Source organism: Pelophylax lessonae (genome assembly GCF_965119305.1).
Source record: "Pelophylax lessonae genome assembly, chromosome: 2".
Lineage (NCBI taxonomy): Eukaryota > Metazoa > Chordata > Amphibia > Anura > Ranidae > Pelophylax > Pelophylax lessonae.
In genome coordinates, this window is record NC_138769.1 from 116102942 (window position 1) to 116126178 (window position 23237).

Below are 23237 nucleotides of genomic sequence, written 5' to 3' on the forward strand. Positions count from 1 at the left end.
CTGTGTAATAATATTTTTTTATTTTTATTTTTGTAAACATTTTTAACAGACCTATTGAGTAGTGATGCACCGAAATTTCGGGCACCAAAAATTATCGGCCCAAAAATAGGGTTTTCAGCGCTGGGCCAAAAGTAAATAGAAAATGTAGATAATGGCTGCCGAAAGCACCTGTGATTTTGCCGCGAGTTCACGGTGCTTCTGGTGTGTTTTTCATAGGTCATGTGACCTATACAATTCATCAAAAAACACAACACAGGTGCAGTTTTTGATGCATTATTGCTGCTTTTTCAATGGGGAGGTACTGATCAAATATGAACCAAAAATGCAGCAAGCAGGGTTCTAACACCGCTTCAAAATATGCCGATAATGGCCGACAAATTCATATTCTTTTAAATTCATGATAATTAAAAAGTAAGATATAACACATTTATTTATAAAAGATATATATACACTGAACAAAATTATAAATCAACACTTTTTTGTTTTTGTCCTTTTTTTTCATGAGCTGAACTCAAAGATCTAAGCCTTTTTTTTTTTTCTATGTACACAAAAGGCCTATTTCTCTCAAATATTGTTCACAAATCTGTCTAAATCCTGTTAGTGAGCACTTCTCCTTTGCCGAGATAATCCATCCATCTCACAGGTGTGGCATATCAAGATGCTGATTAGACAGCATGATTATTGAACAGGTGTGCCTTAGGCTGGACACAATAAAAGGCCACTCTAAAATGTGTCATTTTGTTCAGTGACCCTCCATTCCAGGTACATAAACCCCCCTCTCTCCCCATAGACACCTGGTGCCCCAACACCCTCCATTCTAAGTACATACCCCCCCAAAAACACTTGGTGCACCCTCCATTCCAGGTACCCCTTCCATTCAAGGTGCATAACCCCCCCCCCCCATAGACACATGGTTCCCCCTCCATTCCAGGTACATACCCCCATAGACACCTGGTGCCCCCTCCACCCTCCATTCCAGGTATGTAACCCCCCCCCCATAGACACCTGGTGCCCCCTCCACCCTCCATTAGAGGTACATAACCCCCCCATAGACACCTGGTGCCCCACCACCATCCGTTCCAGGTACATAACCCCCCATAGACACCTGGTGCCCCCCTTCACCCTCCATTCCAGGTACATAACCCCCCATAGACACCTGGTGCCCCCTTCACCCTCCATTCAAGGTACATAACCTCCCATAGACACCAGGTGCCCCTTCACCCTCCATTAGAGGTACATAACCCTCCATAGACACCTGGTGCGTGCCCTCCACTCGAAGTGCATAACCCCCCAAAAAGACATGGTGCCCCCTCCACCCTCAATTCCAGGTACACACCTGGTGCCCCCTCCTTCCTCCATTCCAGGTACATAACCACCCATAGACACCTGGTGCCCCCTCCTTCCTCCATTCTAGGTACATACCCCCCCCCCCATAGACACCTGGTGCCCCTCCACCCTCCATTCCAAGTACATAACCCCCCAAAAACAATTGGTGCCCCCTCCACCCTCCATTCAAGGTACATAACCCCCCATAGACACCTGGCGCTCCCTCCATTCCAGGTACATAATCCCCCCTAGACACCTGGTGCCCCCTCCGTTCCAGGTACATAACTCCCCCCCCCCCCCATAGAAACCTTGTTCACCCTCCATTCAAGGTACATAACCCCCCATAGACACCTGGTGCCCCCTCCGTTCCAGGTACATAACTCCCCCCCCCCCATAGAAACCTTGTTCACCCTCCATTCAAGGTACATAACCCCCCATAGACACCTGGTACCCCTCCACCCTCCATTCCAGGTACATAGCCCCCATAGACACCTGGTGCCCCTCCACCCTCCATTCCAGGTACATAGCCCCCATAGACACCTGGTACCCCTCCACCCTCCATTCCAGGTACATAACCCTCCATAGACACCTGGTGCCCCCTCCGTTCCAGGTACATAACTCCCCCCCCCCCCATAGAAACCTTGTTCACCCTCCATTCAAGGTACATAACCCCCCATAGACACCTGGTGCCCCTCCACCCTCCATTCCAGGTACATAACCTCCCATAGACACCTGGTACCCCTCCACCCTCTATTCCAGGTACATAACCCCCCATAGACACCTGGTACCTTTCCACCCTCCATTCCAGGTACACACCCCCATGGACACCTGGTGCCCCCTCCCCCCCATTCCAGGTACACACCTGGTGCCCCCTCCTCCCTCCATTCCAGGTAGATGTGCCCCCTCTATGCCAGCCTGGCTTTGTGCTGTCCCCTCTCCGCGCTCTCCAGCGCTCCCTGCTGGATGTTCAGCGAAGCGAGAGAAGGCGATAGAAGAAGCCAAACAAAGCGAAGAAGCGTCTTCCCGTCCGTCCTGTGCCCGATCCGTCCCTGGCAGCCTCCGATCTCCGGGCGAAGACAGACCGGGAGGGAAGGGTGAGCACTCTGCCAAGGCTTCCCATTGTCAGATACAACAAGGACAACCACCCAGAGCCGAGATGGTGAAGGCGAAGAAATCTCCGGCGAAGCGGGCACCCGCGGAGCGGCACACAAGGGCATCGGGGAAGCTGGAGGCGCCGAAACCCGCCGCCAGGGCCCCGGAACCCAAGCCGAGCAAAGCCAAGAAGGCGGCGATGAAGAAGCAGGTGGAGGAGGAGGTGAAGGAGGACGATGTGCTGGAGATGGGCGCCCAGAAGGAACGATGGATCAACTTTATCCGCCAGCACAGTGTCAGCCCCGAGGAGGCGGCCAAACTTCTGCTGGACTCCTAGTGAGTATATAGAGGGCACTGGGGCCAACCCACTGGGGGCCACATGGACTGCTGGGTACCAAACACCCTACTAGCCTGCTGGTGCCATGGTAGAACACCTGTACACAGGGGTATAGGGGGGCACTGAGGTCTGAGGGGTCATCTATAATAGAATCCAACTCATCTCCATCAGTAGAACTATAGGACATGGGGGGGGGGGCAGATATATGTAGATGGAGTTACCCCTTGGCCAATGGCTCTTGCTCCATACCTGGACACAGGGTTATAGGGGGGATTCCGGGGTCCCCTGTGCTGGGTTCAGTTGGCTCCTCTATAATAGTATCCAAGTAACCTCCATGAGTAGTACTCCAGGTTATGGGGTCATTAGGGCAGAGAAATGTATGTGGGATTACCCCTCGGCTAATGGCACTTTCACCACTACCTATACCCAGGGCTGTAGGGGGGTTCTTGGGTTCCACTATGCTTGGGTTTGGTGGCTCATCCTGTAATAGATAGATTCCAACTAACCTCAATCCATAGTACTGTAGATCATGGGAGCAATAATGGCAGATAAATGTAGATGGAGTTACCCCAAGACCACTGGCACTTGCTTCATTACCTGGACACAGGGCTGTAGAAGGGTTCTTGGGTCCCTCTATGTTGGGGTTTTGGTAACTCATATATATAATAGATAAACGGCACCTGATCTTCATTAATAGCATTGTAGGTTGTAAAATGTTATAGGGCAGTCGGGGTAGATACATGTAGAAAGAGTTACCCCATGGCCAGTGGTGTGTGCTCCATTGTCTGGACACATGGGAGTTGTTCGGTCCCTCTATGCTAGGGTTTGGTGGTTTATATATAATATATGGCAACCAATCTCCATAAATAAGGCTATAGGTTATGGAGGCAAAAAGGGCAGATACATATAGAAAGAACTACCCCGTAGTCAGTGGCGTTTGCTGCATTTATACAGTTCTTGGGTCACCTCTGTGGAGGAGTTTGGTGGCTGTTATATAATATAGATGGCCACGGATTCCCACGAATAATACTATAGTTCTGGTAGAGAACTGTAGATGGAGTTACACCATGCCCAATGGCACTTGCTCTATTATGTGGACACAGGGGCATTCTTAGGGGACCCTATGATGAGTGGCTTAAATAAAATAGATGGCAACTGGCAAGTGGACAGTACTATAGGTTATTGGGCCAATAAGGCACATACATGTAAGGGTTACACCACGAACAATGGCGCTTGCTCCATAACCTGGAAACAGTGTTAAATTGGTGTTTTTAGGTCCCTCAATGCTGGAGGTTTGGTGTCTCCGATATAATGGATGGCAACTGATCTCCTTAAATAGTGCTATAGGTTATGAGTTCAATAAAGGCAGACAAATGTAGGAAGAACACCATGGCCAAAGACTCTTGCTCCATTACCTGTACACAGGGCTGCAAGGGTGTTTTTCGTTCCCTTTATGCTGAGGATTGGTGGCTCCTATATAATAGCTGGTAATTGATTACCATGAGCAGTGCTATAGGTTATCCCAGGTTATGGGAGCAATAAGGCAAATAAATATGAAATGAGTTACACTATGGCCAATAGTACTTGCTTCTCTAGCACAATTGGCACCATTCATGTTTTACACAGTGAGAGTAAAAAAATAATAATTCCAGGCACTATAGAGTCTTTTTTGTTTAGGGTCTTCCATGGTGTCTTTGTTTGGCCAGCAATCGTTATTGCATGGCAGTGGGCTGGCAGCTGAAGAGACAGATTGATCTGTGAATATCGCATCTAATTTATGCTGCCAGAGGTCTGATCATCATCAAAACCATCCAAAAAATGATCTAATGCAGATGTCATACAACACATATTAGTAATATTATGGGTTTATCACCTTTTTTGTCTCATGTGTGAGATTATATCAGATTATATTTCTGTTTTTCCTTTTATTAAAAAACATTTTTTTTTTTTTTAGCCAGTCTGTTAGGAGTTCCTATACATCGGAGCTCAGTGTAATTTGTTTCACATCACAAAATGGCAGCGTGGTGTCTCTATAGAGAAAGCTGGGGAATCCTGGAGGTGTAAATACATATAGATTATAAAACATAGCAGAATAATCTATGAACATATTTCACTCTGCTGTGTAATAGATATTATTTCTACCAGGAGAAGAAATCAGCAGCTGCACTGGCCCTCTTCTGTAAATGATTTGTCCCTGCAGGTCGCCATGTCCTAATTACAGGTATATTCAGGGTCATCTCGGCGCTGAAGAGGTGAGGATCCTGTAGTTAGTTATATTGCAGGACTGGGTATCTGATTGGATTCATCGTCAGAACCTTATGCCATATTCTGCTTAATGTCAGCGTCTTTTATTTCGTGTGTGTATGGATCAAGGGATGTATGGTGAAGCGTGAGCTCCGTTTCATTATTGTCTGCTAACCACTGACATGGGTTGTTGTATATAATAATTTCATATTTTTATATTTGAGAAGGGGTTGTTGTATATAAATAATTTTATATTTTTTTTTAAAAAGGGGAAAAATACTAAAAGGTGACAAATACAATGCATAGAGGTTGAAGTGGAAAAATAAATATTAAAACATAGAATGTAAGTTATTTAAAATTATTCTTTTTTTTTTTAACATTTTATTTTTTAACCTTGCACAGCTCTGCCTAGTATCTGTATCTCTCTATCTGCTCAAATAACTCAGGTTACATTATATATATATATATATATATATATATATATATATATATATATATATATATATATATATATATATATATATATATAGTGTATGTGCAGCCATAATGTGATCATGGGGACTGGAACTAGGGGAGATATATAGGAAATGGGAGACAAAATGTTTATTTGATTACCCGTTGGATAATAAAGGCAGAGCTGGGATTTTTTTTTAATCTAATAAATGAGGATTAAACACCCTTGAATGAGCTCTGTGTCTCAATTAGGAATCGTTGAAATCTAGTGGCCAAAACCTTTATTTGTAAATAATTCAGAAGAATTGTGAACAATTTCTTGTGTTTGGTCAACAAAATCTTTGAGCACAAAGGCTCGTACACACTATAAGAAAATTGGGCAATCCTTTCAGGCTCGGTTCACACTTATGCGATGCGGGAAGGCTGCGAATTCGCAGCCTGTTCCCGCATCGCAAACGCACCCCCGGCAGTTCACACTGCCATATGCGATACGCTGGGGGTGTCAATGTAATCTTAACGACACCCCCAGTTTGATCGCATATCGCAGTGCGATCTTGCAGTTCGCACAGGATCGGATCGCACAAGTGTGAACCGCTGTGCGATCCGATCCTGATGCGGCTGCAAAAAAGGGTCCTGTGCGTCTTTGCTGCGGGTGCGGTGCGAATTTAGCCATACAAAGTGTATGGCTAAACTCGCACCGCACAGCCGATCGCATGTAATGAAGGAGCAGTGCGCTCCGACATTACATGCGATCGGCGCAGCCGCATCAGTGTGAACCGGCACTTACTCCGAAGAAACGATCGTCCAATTTTCTGATAGTGTGTACACAACTTTGGACAGCCGATTCCTACCTTCTAATTGCAAATTTCTGAAGGTGCAAACGCCAAAATTTTTCTCGTAAGGGAACAGAAGGAACGATTTTCGTTTAATGTGTACTTTTTTCGTACAAGTTTTGTATGAAAAAAGTAAAAAACACAAGACTGCGCATGATCAGAAACAATAAATAACACTTTCACACTGGCTTTCTGATCATGTCAGCCTGTCAATTTTTCAGGTGGACCTGATGGGATGCTCAATGCACCCGTATGGAGCGGCGGATGTCTGCTGACATCGCCGCTATTTGATCCGATCCTGTCCGTGAAATCCGTCTGGAGGATTGGATCGGATGTAAACGGACAGGCGGTCCGTTTTCATCCAATCTCCCATAGAGGAGAGTGGGGCTCTGACCGGTCCATCCCTGCACACAAATCGGAGACGGACCTGTCATCCGTCTGCTCAGCGGGGATCGATCCCCACTAAGCAAAATGGAGTCCGGCGGGCGGAAAGCCCGTGTGAAAGGACCCTAAAGAGCCTGCTGTCATACTGCATGTAGATTGTAGTCCTCCAGGTGAAATGACAGTGCTGGGTGACATTAAAGATATGTGAAATCTGTTCATCTGAATGTAATTGATGAGAAGCTGTTTAGGAGGTGAGGACATCAACAGGGAAAATGTAGGCAGTGTTCACATCAATGTGTATTAGTATGTGGAGTGTAATAAAAAAAATCCAGCTTGATGCAGTTTCCTGTAAATCTGCCCATAGATGGGTACAATTTTGAAAAAAAAATAAAAATCTTAGAAAAGAATGTTCTAAGAAAGTTTTTGTTTTTCTCATCATTAGTGCGTCAAATCAGCAATTGGTTTCGTCCGCAGTACCGTGAAAAATCAAAGGATGGAAAATTTTCTAATTTCTAAAGCCTAGTACACATGATGAGAAAATCTGATGAAAATCAGAGAGATCGTTCAATAACCTAATTGTTATTACACAGCTTCCGACATCTGAACATGACATGACATTGATCTTTGTCGCTGTTGATTTTATATGTTCTAAAATAAAAAAAACGAAAAAATAAAATCTAAATTAAAAGAACATTACAGTTCAGACAAAAGTTTCCGAAGGGACAGGAGTGAAAATTTTTTCTCGTCTGATAACAGAACAAATGATTTTCGTGTGATAATATATGTATTATAATAAATGTATTAATATAGTATTCATATGAAACAAATTGAGTGACCAAGACTACACATGATTGTAAAATAAAAGAATGGCCCAGAAGAAGAAAAGCTCAACAAAAACAATTGTCGTTTAAAATGAAAATTAATATCAATCTAGCTTGACAAACCGAACGTAGACAACAAACGAGTCGATGTGTGGACAAAAAACATTGCATGAATTCTCCTTGGTACCCCGAATGTGTATCTCTCTAGAGGTGGATAGAAGAGGAGTCACGCGTACATTACATCACTTCTGATTGACGCTAGAATCTAGCTACGTACGTTGGAAGTTGTATTCTGTCGTATGAGAATTTTCATAGCTTTAGTGACCTTGTTTTTTAGCATACAAATAACGGACGACTGTTCGTCCGATTATCTCATCGTGTGTACTCCACATTACAATGTATGCGGTTTTTGACCAGTAAAGTCCATTCATTCCAAAATCAAATGCTAAAAGCAAACAAAATCTTTTGAACGACATTTGAATGTTTGGAGAATTTTCTTAAAGCAGTTGTATACCCGGCTTTGTTATTTTTACTTATGCCCCTTTCACACGGCTCCGTTCCGAGGACTATGTGATTTTTTTTCCATACAGTGAGGATCTGACAACTGCAAACAAGGATTGCTGACAACCAATTAGGTTAACCACTTTACGTCTGCTCACAGTAATACTACTGCGGCAGAGTGGCTCGTTATCGTCTGACGACGTAGTATTAACGTCGTCAGACACTCCCCCTTCTGGGCGGCGCTTGCGCGCCGCCGGAGGCTCGCTCCCGCTGTTTTCATTCACAGCGGGAGTTGGGCCAGGGGAGGAGCAGCGGCGAACGCTGCTGCTCTGCCCCGATCGCCGGGGATCTAGTGTGGAGATCCGCCCGCCTGTGTAAACACAAGCGGACGGATCTCCATAGTGACAGGGAGTGACAGATCGGACTGTTCAGCATAGCTGGACATCCGATCTGTCCCTGGCTCACACAGTCACCTCCCCCCCTACACGTCAGTAAGCACCAGGCATACATTAACCCCTCCCTCTCCAATAAAATTAACCCCTTCCCTGCCAATGTCATTTTTACAGTAACAGTGCATATATATAGCACTGATTACTGCAATAATGTCACTGGTACCCCCAAAAGTGTCAAAAATGTCAGTCAAGGGTCCGATCTGTCCGACGCAATGTCACAGTCCCACAAAAAAAATCGCAGATCGCCGCCATTACGCGTTAAAAAAAAAAACACCAAAAATGACAGAAATCTTTCCCTTTGTTAGTAAACGCAATAACTTTTGCGCAAACCAATCAAAATACGCTTATTGCGATTTTTACCAAACATAGGTAGCAGAAAACAAATTGGCCAAAAATTTTTTAAAAAATTGGTTTTTACATCTTTTTTGGGGGGAATTTCATATAAAAAAATGTTAAAAATATTGTTATTTTTTCAAAATAAACGCTCTTTTTTTGGTTATAGCGCAAAAAGTAAAAATCGCACAGGTGATCAAATACCACCAAAAGAAAGCTCTGTTTGTGGGAAAAAAAGGACGTAAATTTCGTTTGGGTACGGCGTCGCACGACCGCGCAATTGTCAGTTGAAGTCGCACAGTGCCGAATCGCAAAAAGTGGCCTGGACGGAAGACAGCAAAATCCTCCGGTGGTAAAGTGGTTAAAGCTAGTCATACACACTTACAGGCTAAACAAGAGAAATCCAATAAGCCTTGTGTGTACACTAAACAGTAATAGAAGAATCTAACGGCTATTGTACTCAGGCAACTGCAGCATCTGTGGCTGTCTGTATACCGGAATCTTCACTGCATTTGATTGGATGGAGTCCGCATTCCACTGACAATTTCATCCAGCTGGGAAACTACAATCATCACCAACACTGGTGTGTGCAGACTTTGTATTCAGAACAAATCATTGGCCGGCCCCTCTGCTGTTTGCATTTAACCTCTGATCCAAGAAGTTCTATGCGATTAGGGGCTCTGACCAGCCCTGGACACAGGCAGGTTGTGTCTGTCCAGTAATGATGTTTCTCACTGTAAACAAAGTGGCTGTAAGTATTTTTCCAGTTTGAGTTTCCAGTTTTGAGTGCTACTGTGTCCAGATGAAGCAGCCTATTGGCTCATCTAAATCAGGTCTAAGGCAGGCCATACACGGTTCAAATCTTGGCTGGTTCAGCAGAAACTGGCGAAGATTCGAACCATATATGGCATGGGTGCTAAAGCAGTGGCCCTCAAGCTATTGCCGAACTACATTTCCCATCATGCATTTGGGAGTCATGCTTGTAACTATTTTTAATGCATCATGGGGCCATAGTTCTACAACAGCTGGAGGGCCACAGCTTGAGCACCTATGGGCAGGCTGAATGTACCAAGTTGATTGATTGATCTGTCAACTTGGATTTAACCAGGATGCTGGGTCTTACCTGCAATAATTGCGAGCAGCTAATATAACCGCTAGCAATAATCATTGTCTCCTGGCGGGGACGGCTTCCCCCTGCCCCACGCTGCTAGAAGACAATGATATTCCAAAAATAGTATCTCTCCTGCGCTCAAGTGGTGTGCAGGAAGGTGAATGTTCTAAATGGTCTTTGTAGCACAAGAATAGGCAGTCTTGCTGCCCCCTCAGGACCAAGGGTATCCAAAAACACTGTAAGACAACAACAAGAGAAGGGTGCACCGACTTTGTGCATTATCACTAAAGAAGTTTATTTGAATCCAAATAGGTAGCATACATCATACTCCCAAATGTAGGATGTATACATGCATGTAGGAATGACGATTTTGGTTCTGAGGAAGAGCGGTCTCCCTCGAAACGCGTAAGCCAGGTCATTGTGGACACCATCACTCCATCCAGCAGTATAGAAGTGTTCTGGAGGCGATTGGTTCCCATTTCCTACATGCATGTATACATCTTACATTTGGGAGTATAATGTATGCTACCTATTTGGATTTGAATAAACTTTTTTAGTGGTAATGCACAAGGTCGGTGCGCCCGTCTCTTGTTGTCTTTCAGTGTTGCTAGAAGACAGTGGCCTGGCAGCAGGGATTCCTGCATCAACACTGTCTAGCAAGTTTATTTTGAAGAAATTTGCTCTGTATATGGCCAGCCTAAAAGAAAATAACAAAAAGAGGGGTGCATCGACCTAGTGCATTACCACTAAAAACATTTATTAAAATAGTAAAACGTATAAATTATACTCACATCAACGTGATCAATAAGAAATCTCCAAGGTAGCCAAGGCACTGCGTGATGCTGGAGGCATGCAGTGTACCGCATGAAACTGCTATGGCTGGGCTGACACGTTTCAAGGGCGAGCCCCCTTCCTCAGAGCCAAGAAATGCTGCTGAACCCCCAGCCTAAGCCTAGGTTTAGTGATGCGTTTTTCAGTGCGTTTTCAGTATGTAGTATGCTTTTGCTCATTGTTATGCACTTTTTTTGGTAGGTTTTCATGTGTTTTTTTGTAGAAGGAGGAACTGGTTGTTAAACACAAATCCCTGCCAAAAACTGACTAAAAATGCATGAACATGCACTATTCTGCACCAAAAGAAGCACCTGCACCTTTTCAATAACTGCACTGATGTGAATGGGCACCATAGAAAATAATGGGATTTGCATTGTCATGCATTGAAGCATGATGGCAGACGTAGAAGAAATTGCACCAGTGTGAACAGGGCCTTAAGCTGGCCATAGACGGTTCGAATCTCAGCCAGTTCAGTAGGGACCAGCCAAGATTCAAACTATGTATGAGCAGGCTGATTTTACCCAGGTTGATCGATCGATCAACTTGGGTATAACCAGCCTGTCAAATTTTTCATGCGATTATTGCCATTGGTTATAGCCGCTAGCAATAATCACTGTGTGTTCTCCATGCCAGGACAGACACTGACTGTGTTGAAGGGGGGAATGAAGTGATTTTTATTCCTGCAACCACAAAAGAAATTAGCGCAATCTATGGCTGGCTTTAGAGCTAAATAATACACATTGTTTTCATGTCACAGAACAGCAGGAGCAAACTATATTTCTGGCACATCAACAGTTATGTTTCTGTACTTGCAGCGTGATTTACACCTTTTTTTTTTTTTGGCATACGCTTTAAAGTAAGTCTGTGAAGAGAATTCAATTGATACTAAAGTCTTTAAATTATTTATTTAAATTAGCTTTTTTTTTTTTTTGTTAAAAATAACAAACATGTTATACTTCCTCTATGCAGTTGGTTTTGCACAGAGTGGCCCGGATTCTCCTCTTCTTCGGTCCCTCCTCTGTGCTCCTGGCCCCTCCCTCCTGTTGAGTGCCCCCACAGCAAGCAGATTGCTATAGGGGCACACGAGCCAAGTCACAGCTCCCTGTGTCCATTCAGACATGGAGCCACGGCCCAGCTTCCCTCTCTTTTCATTGGCTCACTGACTTTGACAGCAGCGGGAGCCAATGGCGCTTCACTGCTCTCTCAGCCAATGAGTAGAGAGAGTCCCGGGCAGCCTAGTCTCTTTTGCAACATCGCTGGATCGAGAGGGGGCTCAGGTAAATATTAGGGGGGCTGCTGCAAACAGAAGGCCTTTTATCTTAATGCGTAGAATGCAAAAAAACTTCTAACTTTACAACCACTTCAATCTTAGAATCTGCCACCTTCAGTGTAAGGCAGCCTTTTTCAACCAGGGTGCCTTGAGGTTTCTTCAGGGGTGCCTTGGCAAAATGCCTAAAAATTGATCAAAAAAATGTATACAAGCCAGTGGGTGGATCAAGCCTGCTGTTTAGTTACACAAATCAATGGGTTTTCATTATGGACCTTCAAGACTTTCTGACACTGGCATCCTAACAACCAATGACATCATCAGTTGATAAGGAGGATATTTGTTGCCTCCACAGCATCCTTGTTTGACTCTTCTGTGCCCCTCTCCCTCAGCACTGGGGTGACATTAGCTGCTGATGGAGAGAAATTGAGGGAGAAGAGAAACATTGGATTACTAGTCATTACCAGTGTGCAAAAGTGTATTTGCTTTGGGAAAAATCACCTCAAACGTTGGGTGTCCTACATGTGGAAGTTGCTGCATTGTGTAAAGTTATTGAAATATTTTTTTACATTTTAAAATTGGGTGCCTAGAGACTGTCCATAATTTTAAAGGGTTCCTCGACTGGAAAAAACAGTTGAGGAACACTGGTGTAAGGTGTTTCCAGGTCATCCCAGTTTATTCTGTCTGAACATCAGCATGCTCTGATATGTAAATACTGACGTCTGTGGGGCCCGCTCCTGTCCATCACATTGAAGGGTGACCTCACCAGCCAGTAGTTGGGGACAGGCTGAGTTGGAACAGGATCCCTTTACTTACACTGAACAAAATTATAAACACAAAACTTTTTTCATGAGCTGAACTCAAAGATCTAAGACTATGTACACAAAAGGTCGATTTCTCTCAAATCTGTGTAAATCTGTGTTAGTGAGCACTTCTCCTTTGCCGAGATAATCCATCCACCTCACAGGTGTGGCAAATCAAGATGCTGATTGGACAGCATGAATATTGCACAGGTGTACCTTAAGGCCCGTACACACGCAACGATTATCGGCCGACCGATCGCCCGTCTTTTGTCCAGAGTTGTGTTTTGTTGGTTGGAATGTGCCTAGACTGCACACAAATTTTCTCGCCCAACAAAATTCTACTTCAGAAGTGATGTCATGTGTTGGTTTGCTTTCTTTGTGTTCTTTCTTCTCTGAGCATGCCTAGACTTGCTCATCAGATTTTTCCCTGTCGAAATCTGTACTGACTGCCCAAAAATTGGCCGTGTTTTGATGGCCAACAAAAATTTTATAGTCTGCACACCAAATTTTTTTCGGACGAAAAGTCGGAGTTGATTGTCAGAAGCATCATACTAAGGCTCCATGTACACGGGACGTTGTTAAAAGTCCCTTTGAATGCTGGAATTTTTAGGACGTTTGAAACGTCCGTTCAGTCGCGTTTGTACCCGCGTTTAGCGGGCGTTTAGCAGCGTTTGCGGGCGTTTGCGTTTAGAAGCGTTCCTAGAGGTCAAAAAAATGATTCCCCTTTAAAATGGAAAAACGCGAACGCTAAACGCGGGTCATCGCGTTCGGACGCGTTTAGACACGTTCGGACGCGTTTGTGCGTTTGAAACGCCGGGAAACACACGTTCGAACGCAAATAATTGCGTTCTAAAAACAGTCCCTGAACGCAACTGCCTGCAAATGACTGTAAACGACCTGCTGTACATGGACAGATAAGATAAAATGTAGATGGATTCAGGGGCTTCTGAAAAAAACGCCCAACTGCTCCTAAACGGCCATATCGGACGTCGGACGAAAAGTCCCTGCCAATTTTCGACGCGTGTGTACGGGGCTTTAGGCTGGCCACAATAAAAGGCCAGTCTAAAATGTGCAGTTTTATCACACAGCACAATGCCACAGATGTCACAAGTTTTGAGGGAACGTGCAATTGGCATGCTGACTGCAGAAATATCCACCAGAGCTGTTGCCCGTGAATTTAATGTTCATTTCTCTACCATAAGCCGTCTCCAAAGGCGTTTCAGAGAATTTGGCAGTACATCCAACCGGCCTCACAACCGCAGACCACATATAACCACACCAGCCCAGGACCTCCACATCCAGCATCTTCACCTCCAAGATCGTCTGAGACCAGCCACCCGGACAGCTGCTGCAACAATCTGTTTGTAAACCAAAGCACAAACTTTCATAAACCGTCTCAGGGAAGCTCATCTGCATGCTTGTCGTCCTTATCGGGGTCACAACCTGACTGCAGTTCATCATCGTAACCGACTTGAGTGGGCAAATGCTCACATTCTATGGCGTCTGCCACTTTAGAGAGGTGTTCTCTTCACGGATGAATCCCAGTTTTCACTGTACAGAGCAGATGGCAGACAGCGTGTATGGTGTTGTGTGGGTGAGCAGTTTACTGATGTCAACATTGTGGATGGAGTGGCCCATGGTGGCGGTGGGGTTATGGTATGGGCATGCGTATGTTACGGACAATGATAGGGCTGCAACTAATGATTATTTTCATAATCGATTAGTTGGCCGATTATTGTTTTGATTAATCGGATAAAAACCTAAACAACAAAAAAGATTGGTGTATAATTTAGTTAATAATCTTGAATATCTATATACAGTGGTAAATATAAATATTCAGCTATATAGTTGGACATTTAATCCACTTTGAGACAGATCTATGTATTATTGGAGGTTTAAATGTGGTACATATCAGACTCAGACCAAAATTTTAAAAAACTTGAAAAGAACTAAAACACTTTTTTTGCAAATTTTCAGACCAGATTGGTATATAATATTCAGTATAGACTCCCTTATTAATAGGCAGGTAGCTTGATACAAGTTCCCTGCCCCCGCTGTCACTTATGCTGGCCATACACATACTACATTCTTTTAGAACATTTTTAAAAACATTCATCCGATTTTTACAACCATTAGTGGGGTCCATTTGATGTTCGTTGCCAACCACAGGGACAGGAACATTCGAAGGAGCAGAATGGCAAACCTCTCCATCAAACAAATCTTCAAATAGTGTATGTGGTCTATTCTCACAAGTTATATTCATTTTAGACCCCGTTCACACTGGGGCGACCTGTCAGACGACCTGGTCGCCTGCCATAGAGAAGCTGCGGACCCGTTCTAATAGGAGCGACACAAGTCGCTCCGACTTAGAAAAAGGGTCCGGAGCTTCTTTGGAGCGACCTGCATTGACTTCAATGTTATGAAGTCCGTGCCGGCCGCTCCGAGGTCGCGGTGCGAGCTGCACACCGCGACCTGTGAGGTCGCCCCGGCAAGTCGGATCGGCCCAGTGTGAACGGGGTCTTAAAATTGAATGTTAAAACAAATAATATGTAATACAAATATGTAAACAAATAATGCATTCTGTATACTGGACAACTAATCGGCTGACCGATTAATCAATCGGCTGACTGGTTGACAACTATTTTCATAATCGATTAGTTGTCGATTAATTGATTCGTTGTTTCAGCCCTAGACAATGAACACAGGTGCATTTTATTAATGGCATTTTGAATGCACAGAGATACTGTGATGAGATACTGAGGCCCATTGTTGAGCCATTCATCGACGACCATCACATGCATTATTATGCAGCATGGTAAAGCACGGCTCCACGTTGCAAGGATCTGTACACAATTCCTGGTAGCTGAAAGCATCCCAGTTCTTGCTTGGCCAACATACTCACCGGACATGTCACCCATTAAACATGTTTGGAATGCTCTGGATCGGCGTATACGGCAGCGTGTTCCAGGTCCGGCCAATATCCAGCAATTTCTCAGCCATTGAAGAGGAGTGGACCAACATTCCATAGGCCACAATCAACAACCTGATCAACTCTATGTGAAGGAGATATGTTGCAATGTGTGAGGGAAATGGTGGTCACACCAGATACGGACTGGTTTTCAGACCCCCAAATACAGTAAAACTGCACATTTTAGAGTGGCCTTTTATTGTGACCAGCCTAAGGCCTAAGGCACCCCTGTGCAATAATCATGCTGTCTAATCAGCATCTATGCCACACCTGTGCGGTGGATGGATTATCTCAGCAAAGGAGAAGAGCTCACTAACACAGATTTACACAGATTTGTGAACAATATTTGAGAGAAATAGGCCTTTTGTGTACATAGAAAAAGTCTTAGATCTTTGAGTTCAGCTCATGAAAAATGGGGGCAAAAACAAGTGTTGGGTTTTATATTTTGTTCAGTGTATACAAATATTCTGAGCTCCTTATGGGAACTGCCCTGGAGGTGCCCACTATTGACTGTAAGTGGCAGTTCCTGACGTTGACTCTCTTCATTGTTAGAGACACTTGGCCTCAGCGTCTGATTTCACAGGGTATCGGTTTAATTGGGTTCTGGTTGCAGGAATTTGTGTCCAGCAGAGAGGAAATAATTCAATCAAACTTCATTCACTCATCTGATAAATATATCCCATTAGCCCGCTCCCCATCTGTCCCATCTCGCAGGAGGCGCGTGCGCTGGTCACACCACGGCTCGCCTTGTCATCTCTGTGCTGTAATTATTCCGTGTGAAATACATTCCTATAGCAGGTACAGCTCTCTGATATGATATGTCACATTGACAACTGAGGGGTTGAGCTTATGTTGCCTAAATATGACATCAAAGCAAAATACCAGGAAATTAAAAAAAAGCCTTTTTACCCAAGTTATGCATTTTTTTTTTTTTTTTTTTTTAATCGTTCAAAACAGTCTCTTGCAGAGGAAAAAAAATAGTGTGAGAAGCCTCAGATTGAAGCTGCTACAATCTGCCTGCCAAGTCTGTACAGTAGTTAGTTCTGGAGCTGTGGTTGTTAGCAAGTCATAATAAAGTGGGTCTCCGATCTCGTGTACAGTATAGGATTCTGTTAGTACAGTTGACAGTGCGAATCCATCTTTGTCCTTAGAACTCTAGTGTCTTAACAGTTCCCCGGGTGCAATGCCGATCCACTTCATTACTCTTTCGGTCATTGACCCAGAACAAGAATGCCATTTCGGAGGTCTGTCTTTCCCAATCTGCGTGTTTGTTAGTGATTCAAGACAATATTGAAGCCAGAGACATGTAAAAAGAGAACAGAAGAGCCAACATCTAAGTGTATAGGATTTATTAAAAGCAAGAATAAAAGGGTTAAAATGCACAGGGTAGTACAGACTCTGCACTACCCTATGGCTTCACAGACCGCTTTAGCCTGATGAAATGCAGTTTATTCTTCTGTAGTGAGTTCCTTTTTAACCCTTTTTATTTGTGCTTTTAAAACCTCCTCTACACTTAGATGTTGGCGCCCTCTTCTGTTCTCTTTACTTGTGTGCAATAGGTTACGCAAGACCATTCTAAGAGGAGCTGCAAATATCTGCTACTTTTTCCAAGTGACTTTTATTGATCAGCTTGTCTATTTTAGCAAATAAGACTTAACATAGATGTTAACATACTTTATTTCTCATCGATTAAAGCCAGAGACAGCCTGCCAATAAGCATTTTCAGAATGAGGTCAGTAATGGCAGCCTATACTTCTTAGTAAAGGTTTTCTTTTAAAGGGAACCTATCAGAACAGAATTTTGGGAGCTGCCGTTGAAACTTTTTTTTTTTTTGAAGGTGCATGTTCCAGGACTGTTGTCTTTTAGGAGAAGTGCAGAAAATCAGAAAAACAAGCATCCATACTCACTCACATTCTGTATATGTCTGCAGCATTGATCTGATGCTGCAGCTGTCCCCTGCCAGCTCTAAGACCAAGAACTGAGCAATCACAACCTGTTGATCACTCAGTTTTCAATCCACTCTGAGCAGAGATCGGTAACTGTCAGTTACCGCTCTTTACTCTGCCCCACCAGCAATCACTGAATCATCGGGCTGTAGAGGGGGTAGAAGCGGCTGATTCAGGATCTTTGTGGCCCGCTAAGAGGTCAAGCCAGCTGCTGGTCAGGCATCTGGGTGGCAACCTTAAAGTCAGGATTCTTCTAGAGTCAGGACCAGCTATGTGACGTCAGCAGAGAGTGGCTTTAGACCACTCGGCTGAATCTGGGTCACAAGAGTACAGAAATAAGGGTACTCCTGAAACCAAGAAGAGAAGTAGGGCCAAAAAAAGCTTTGGCCATACTTTACTTTTATTTCACCAGTGCATCACTGACCAAAACAGCATGCACATTTCTCACACCTAGGGATGTATTTATAACAAATCCACTGGGCTTTTTGTCCTGTGAAACTGCATGTACATTTGTTCTTTGAGAGCAAGCGTTGAATGGTATTAGGCTATGTTCCCTCCAGGTCAAAGGTTGTTCCTCCTACAGAATGGCCACTAGATGGGGCTGATGATAATGTTAATCAGGGGTCTTCAAACTATGGCCCTCCAATTGTTCCTATCATACCTGGTCATGTATGTGAATGTCAGAGTTTTACAATGCCTAATGGGATGTTTAGTTCCGCAACAGCTGGAGGGCTGTAGTTTGAGGATCCCTGCTGTAAATACTTATTTACTGTGATCATCAGCTCCATCTAGTGGCCATAATGCAATATTTTCCCCGATTCATTTTATTCTTTATGAAGAATAACATATACGAATTATGCTCGCAATCCAATGTTTTACTGTACAGGATAAATAATTCTGCAAGTTTTTTTTTTATATATATAAATACACCCTCTAATGTGCACACATGCTTGTCTCAGGTCAGTAACTAACATAGTAATGAGGTAAGGATGAGGATGATCGGCCCTGGAACATGCTGGAACATGCACTTTCACAGACTGGTTAGTAGTGACCGCTCCCATAATTCTTTCCTGACAGATTGCTTTTTACATCTACTTGTATTCACACCCGTGACCCGCCATGGGAAGTTTCAAGTGTGTGCAAGCAAGCTTTGACTCTGATACATTGCTGTGGTGCAGTACAGGCATTTCTTGTTTCAGGCAACTTTGTTGAATGAGACCCAAAGTAGAATAGAAAAGCATTTTATGAAGCTTTGGTTTCTGATTTACAATAGTTGGGAAATAATCCATAGAAAAGAATGACTTTCAATGTTTCTTGTGCATACAGTGAGTACAAAGGCCTGGTGAAGCACAGCGGAGGATGTCACTGCGGAGCCGTGCGATTCGAAGTTTGGGCATCAGATGAAATTCACGTCTTTGACTGCAAGTAAGTTATTAATGAGAAACAACAATCCTAAAATACATTCTTCTGTGACATGAAATCCCTGGGCTCTGCCCTCATTTCCCTTCACACTTTCCTGCCATTTAAATGCCGATTGATGCAATTCCTTATTATGGCTCTTACAAAAACGTTTCCAAATTGCAATTTCACATCCAGCAGGGAAGCTGAATTGCTGTAATAAATCTTGATAAGTAGTATTAGAAATGAAATTAAAAGATTAGCCACAGTTGCTGGAATATGTTTTTTCAAGAATCAACATTTCATTATTTCACATCACGGATATTAATCATATTTAAATGCTGATTTATTGGTTTTTAAATGAAATTTGATATTGCTTTGAGAAGTTTAGTGGAATTGTGGAGACAAAATATAAGAATTATCGCAATATATTGATATAGATTGATGGTCTGGCCAGAGGTAAATTACTGGTATTTATGTAGGGCAAGTCCCTGCCTTGGGAGCTTGCACTCTAAGGTCCTTATCTCACATACATACACATACAGGGGCCAGTCCAGACAGGAGCCAATTAACCTACCAGTATGATTTTTGGAGTGGGGGAATACAAGCCAACACAGGGAGAACATGCAAACTCCATGCAGATACCATGCTGGACAATATTTTAACCGAGGTCCCAATGCTGCAAATCACTAAGCCATGGTGCGGCCCATAGATACGTGTTTTACTCATTAATGTCTATTTTTTTACTGCTTATGCAGCTCTCTTGGTCCAGGCAGTGACACAGTGTAACACAATGACAGAGTGAGAAGGGGAAGGCTGCATTTACTTTCTACCAAGCTTTTTAGGCTGGGTTCACACTTATGCGAATTGGACGTGGGTTTCTCCGCATCCAATTCGCATGACAGGAGAGTGTGACTGGCTCTCAAAGGAGCCGGTTCACACATCTCTGGGACAGCTGCGGTCCGCACTGGAAAAGGGATTCTAGGACAATATCCCCCTTGGACAATATCCTCCCTGGACAACATCCCCCTTGGACAATATCCCCCTTGGACAATATACCCCCGGACAATATCCTCCCTGGACAATATCCCCCCTCTAACCCTAACCCTATGTCCTGGGGGATATTGCCCGGGGTGATATTATCCGGGGGGATGTTGTCCCGGGGGGATGTTGTCCCGGGGGGATGTTGTCCCGGGGGGATGTTGCCCGGGGGGATATTATCCGGGGGGATGTTGTCCCGGGGGGATTATGTCCAGGGGGATGTTTTCCGGGAGGATATTGTCCTGATACCGGAAAAGGGTCCTGTGTGTCTTTAGCTCCGTTTCAGGTCCCAAATCAGACAAAAATTGGGACCTGATTCACACCTGAAACAGTGAATGGGATGCACGGGACCCCTGCTGTGAGCCGCAGCTAGTGTGAACCCGGCCTTAGTCTTGCTAGCTGGCATTATAGTGCCACTCCTAAAGTAAAATTGTGTAGTTAGCCTGTTATATTGTCAAGGAATTTGTCCATTGTATCCAAAACAGTACTTCAACTAGTCTTCTACATCATGGTTCAGTGATGATGATGATGATTTCTTTACAGTGGGAAGGGTGACCTCCCCCTCCTAACCTATTAAGGTTATGTAAATCACAAGACTGGCTGAATAGAATAACTTTTGTCAGCTGAAACAACAAACGCATGCTTTTTTTTAAAAGTTTTTGGATACAAATTCCTCCAAAATTATATTTTTGTTGCATTGGAATATTATTGTGGGTCTTGATCATTGCTAAGATCTCATTTGAATATTTAGGTAAAATGAAGCTTATTAAAGTTAACACTAGTAGAAAGCTGCCACTTTTATTATTATTTATGCAGTGATTTGATTCTTGCTACAGGAAGTACATTTCTTATCCCAAATGATTTTGTTTGGTGTTATGGATGTGTCTGCTTGTTCCAGAATTCATATTCCTGAGCCTGACCCTGCAATGATAGCACATAGCAAAATTCAGAACATATCAAAAAGACATTGTTTTTGGAGAGGGATCACATAGACACGAACACTCCAAACCAGCTCAGGCTATTTCTGTTCTTCTAAATTGGATAGGGATGAATATCGCAGCTCTAACTGATGGCTTTGTAGTGCAGGTCTGTTATTCATGCCATTCTCATTATGTTTGATCCACTAGGGCTCATCTACACGGGTGTACAATATGCTGTGTTCAGATCTGTAATGTATTTGGATCTGATTGCAGCAATATGAAATGCTGTGGCCCATTCACACCGCTCCGTTCTGGTCTGTAGTATTTAGCTACATTAACCTAATCAAGAAAAATTTGGGACCACTCTCCGACTTGTACCATATTTATTTGCTGTACACATGTAAGGGCTCTTTCACACGGAGTGGACCGTATTGCGATCCGCTCCGGCACTTTTTTTTTTTTTTTCACGGACACGGGTGTCATCCCATCCATTTGCGGATGATATACGGACATTATGTATGTCAATGGCATTGCGGATGTCAGCGGATGACACCGCTGACATCCGATTTTGCATCCGTTCCGTTTTTTAAACGGAACAAAAATGGGGTTCTGTTCCGTTCCACAAAACGGAACAGAACTGAAAGGACGAAAATCGGATGTCAGCAGATGGTCATCATAGACATTCATTATGTCCGTATATCACCTGCAAACGGATGGGGTGATTTACGGGCATACAGAACGTCCGGGTGAAAGAGCCCTAAGTGTTTGTCTAAATGTTTACATGCATACAGCGTAAATTTAAATAGTCGTATGGGATTCTGCTGCCTAGTGAACTCAGGGCCAGGATAAGATGTAAACAATGGGGTTGATTTACTAAAGGCAAATAGACTGTGCACTTTACAAGGGCATTTTCTCCAGAGCTTAGTAAATGAGGTGACGCTTTACTTTGCAAAAAATTCCCAGTCACATGCAAAGCAAATAAAAAACTGCATTTTTGCTAGCGCATGATCAAATGATGGAAGTCAGCAGAGCTTCCCCTCATTTACTCAGTTTTGGAGCAAATGCCCTTGCAGAGTGCAACTGCACTTGCAAAACCTACAGTCTATTTGTCTTTAGTAATTCAACCCCAATGCATAGGTAGCAGCTGCTGCGCAGGTACAAACTGCCCTTGACCTTCATTCTGCATGTCTGAAGGCCCAGGTCATTTTACACTTTCACTGCTACCTACACATTGTTATTTAGATCTCCCCCTGATTGAGACATTCACACGGCGCAGGGCAAGAAGGGACTTGGCCATCAATCATTCACAATGATTAAAAGTGAAGATCATTCTATGCCTGTGCAGCCACCCCTACCTAGTGAATAAATCATTCAGGGGACAATGACATCCTCAAACATGTGTAGGTACTGGCAGAAGCCCAGGTGCAGAATTATTGTACATAATAAGCATCTCAACTCATATGAACACAAGCAAGATACTACCTAAGGCTGACCAGAGATGAGTCCTTTTTTTTTTCTTTCAACCAGCTGGTTGAACAACAAAAACTGACCCGATTTCCCCCATCCATGCACTAGAGGTGGAGGGAGGAAGAATCATCCTCACTGAGTCATTGTATTCTGACAGTAGGGAGACTTCCCCACCGTCAGAATACACAGATCAGCACTGCAGTCTATAGCCTGCAGCATTGATCCAGCGGAAATGTTTCCAACATGGCAGTTGAACAGAAGTTGATCGATAGATCGACTTCTGTCCAACCACAGTGACCATACAGTGCCTTTAAAAAGTATTCATACCCCTTGAAATTTTTACACATTTTGTCATGTTACAACAAAAAACATTTATTTAATTGGGATTTTATGTGATAGACCAACACAAAGTGGCACATAATTGTGAATTCAAAGGAAATTGATAAATAGTTTTAAAAATTTGGTATATCTGAAAATTATAAATATCTGAAAAAGAAGCCATGTGGGGGACACAGTAAACATGTGGAAGAAGGTGCTCTGGTCAGATGAGACCAAAATTGAGCTCTTTGGCCTAAAAGCAAAATGCTATGTGTGGCAGAAAACTAACACCGCACATCACCCTGAACACACCATCCCCACTGTGAAACATGGTGGTGGCAGCATCATAATGTGGGAATGCTTTTCTTCAGCAGGGACAGTGAAGCTGGTC

The 23237-nt window shown here is 43.6% G+C and overlaps 1 protein-coding gene across 1 annotated transcript in view; it reads left to right on the forward strand.

Annotated features, from left to right (window-relative positions):
* Positions 1–2281: 2281 nt before the first annotated feature.
* The window catches only part of CENPV (centromere protein V), a 47470-nt gene continuing 26514 nt past the window's right edge, over positions 2282–23237 (forward strand). The window contains exons 1-2 of the mRNA XM_082244374.1: positions 2282–2754; positions 19029–19127. Of these exons, the coding sequence (XP_082100500.1) occupies positions 2483–2754; positions 19029–19127 (371 nt within the window). The 5' untranslated portion in view covers positions 2282–2482. The remainder of the gene's footprint in view (positions 2755–19028; positions 19128–23237) is intronic.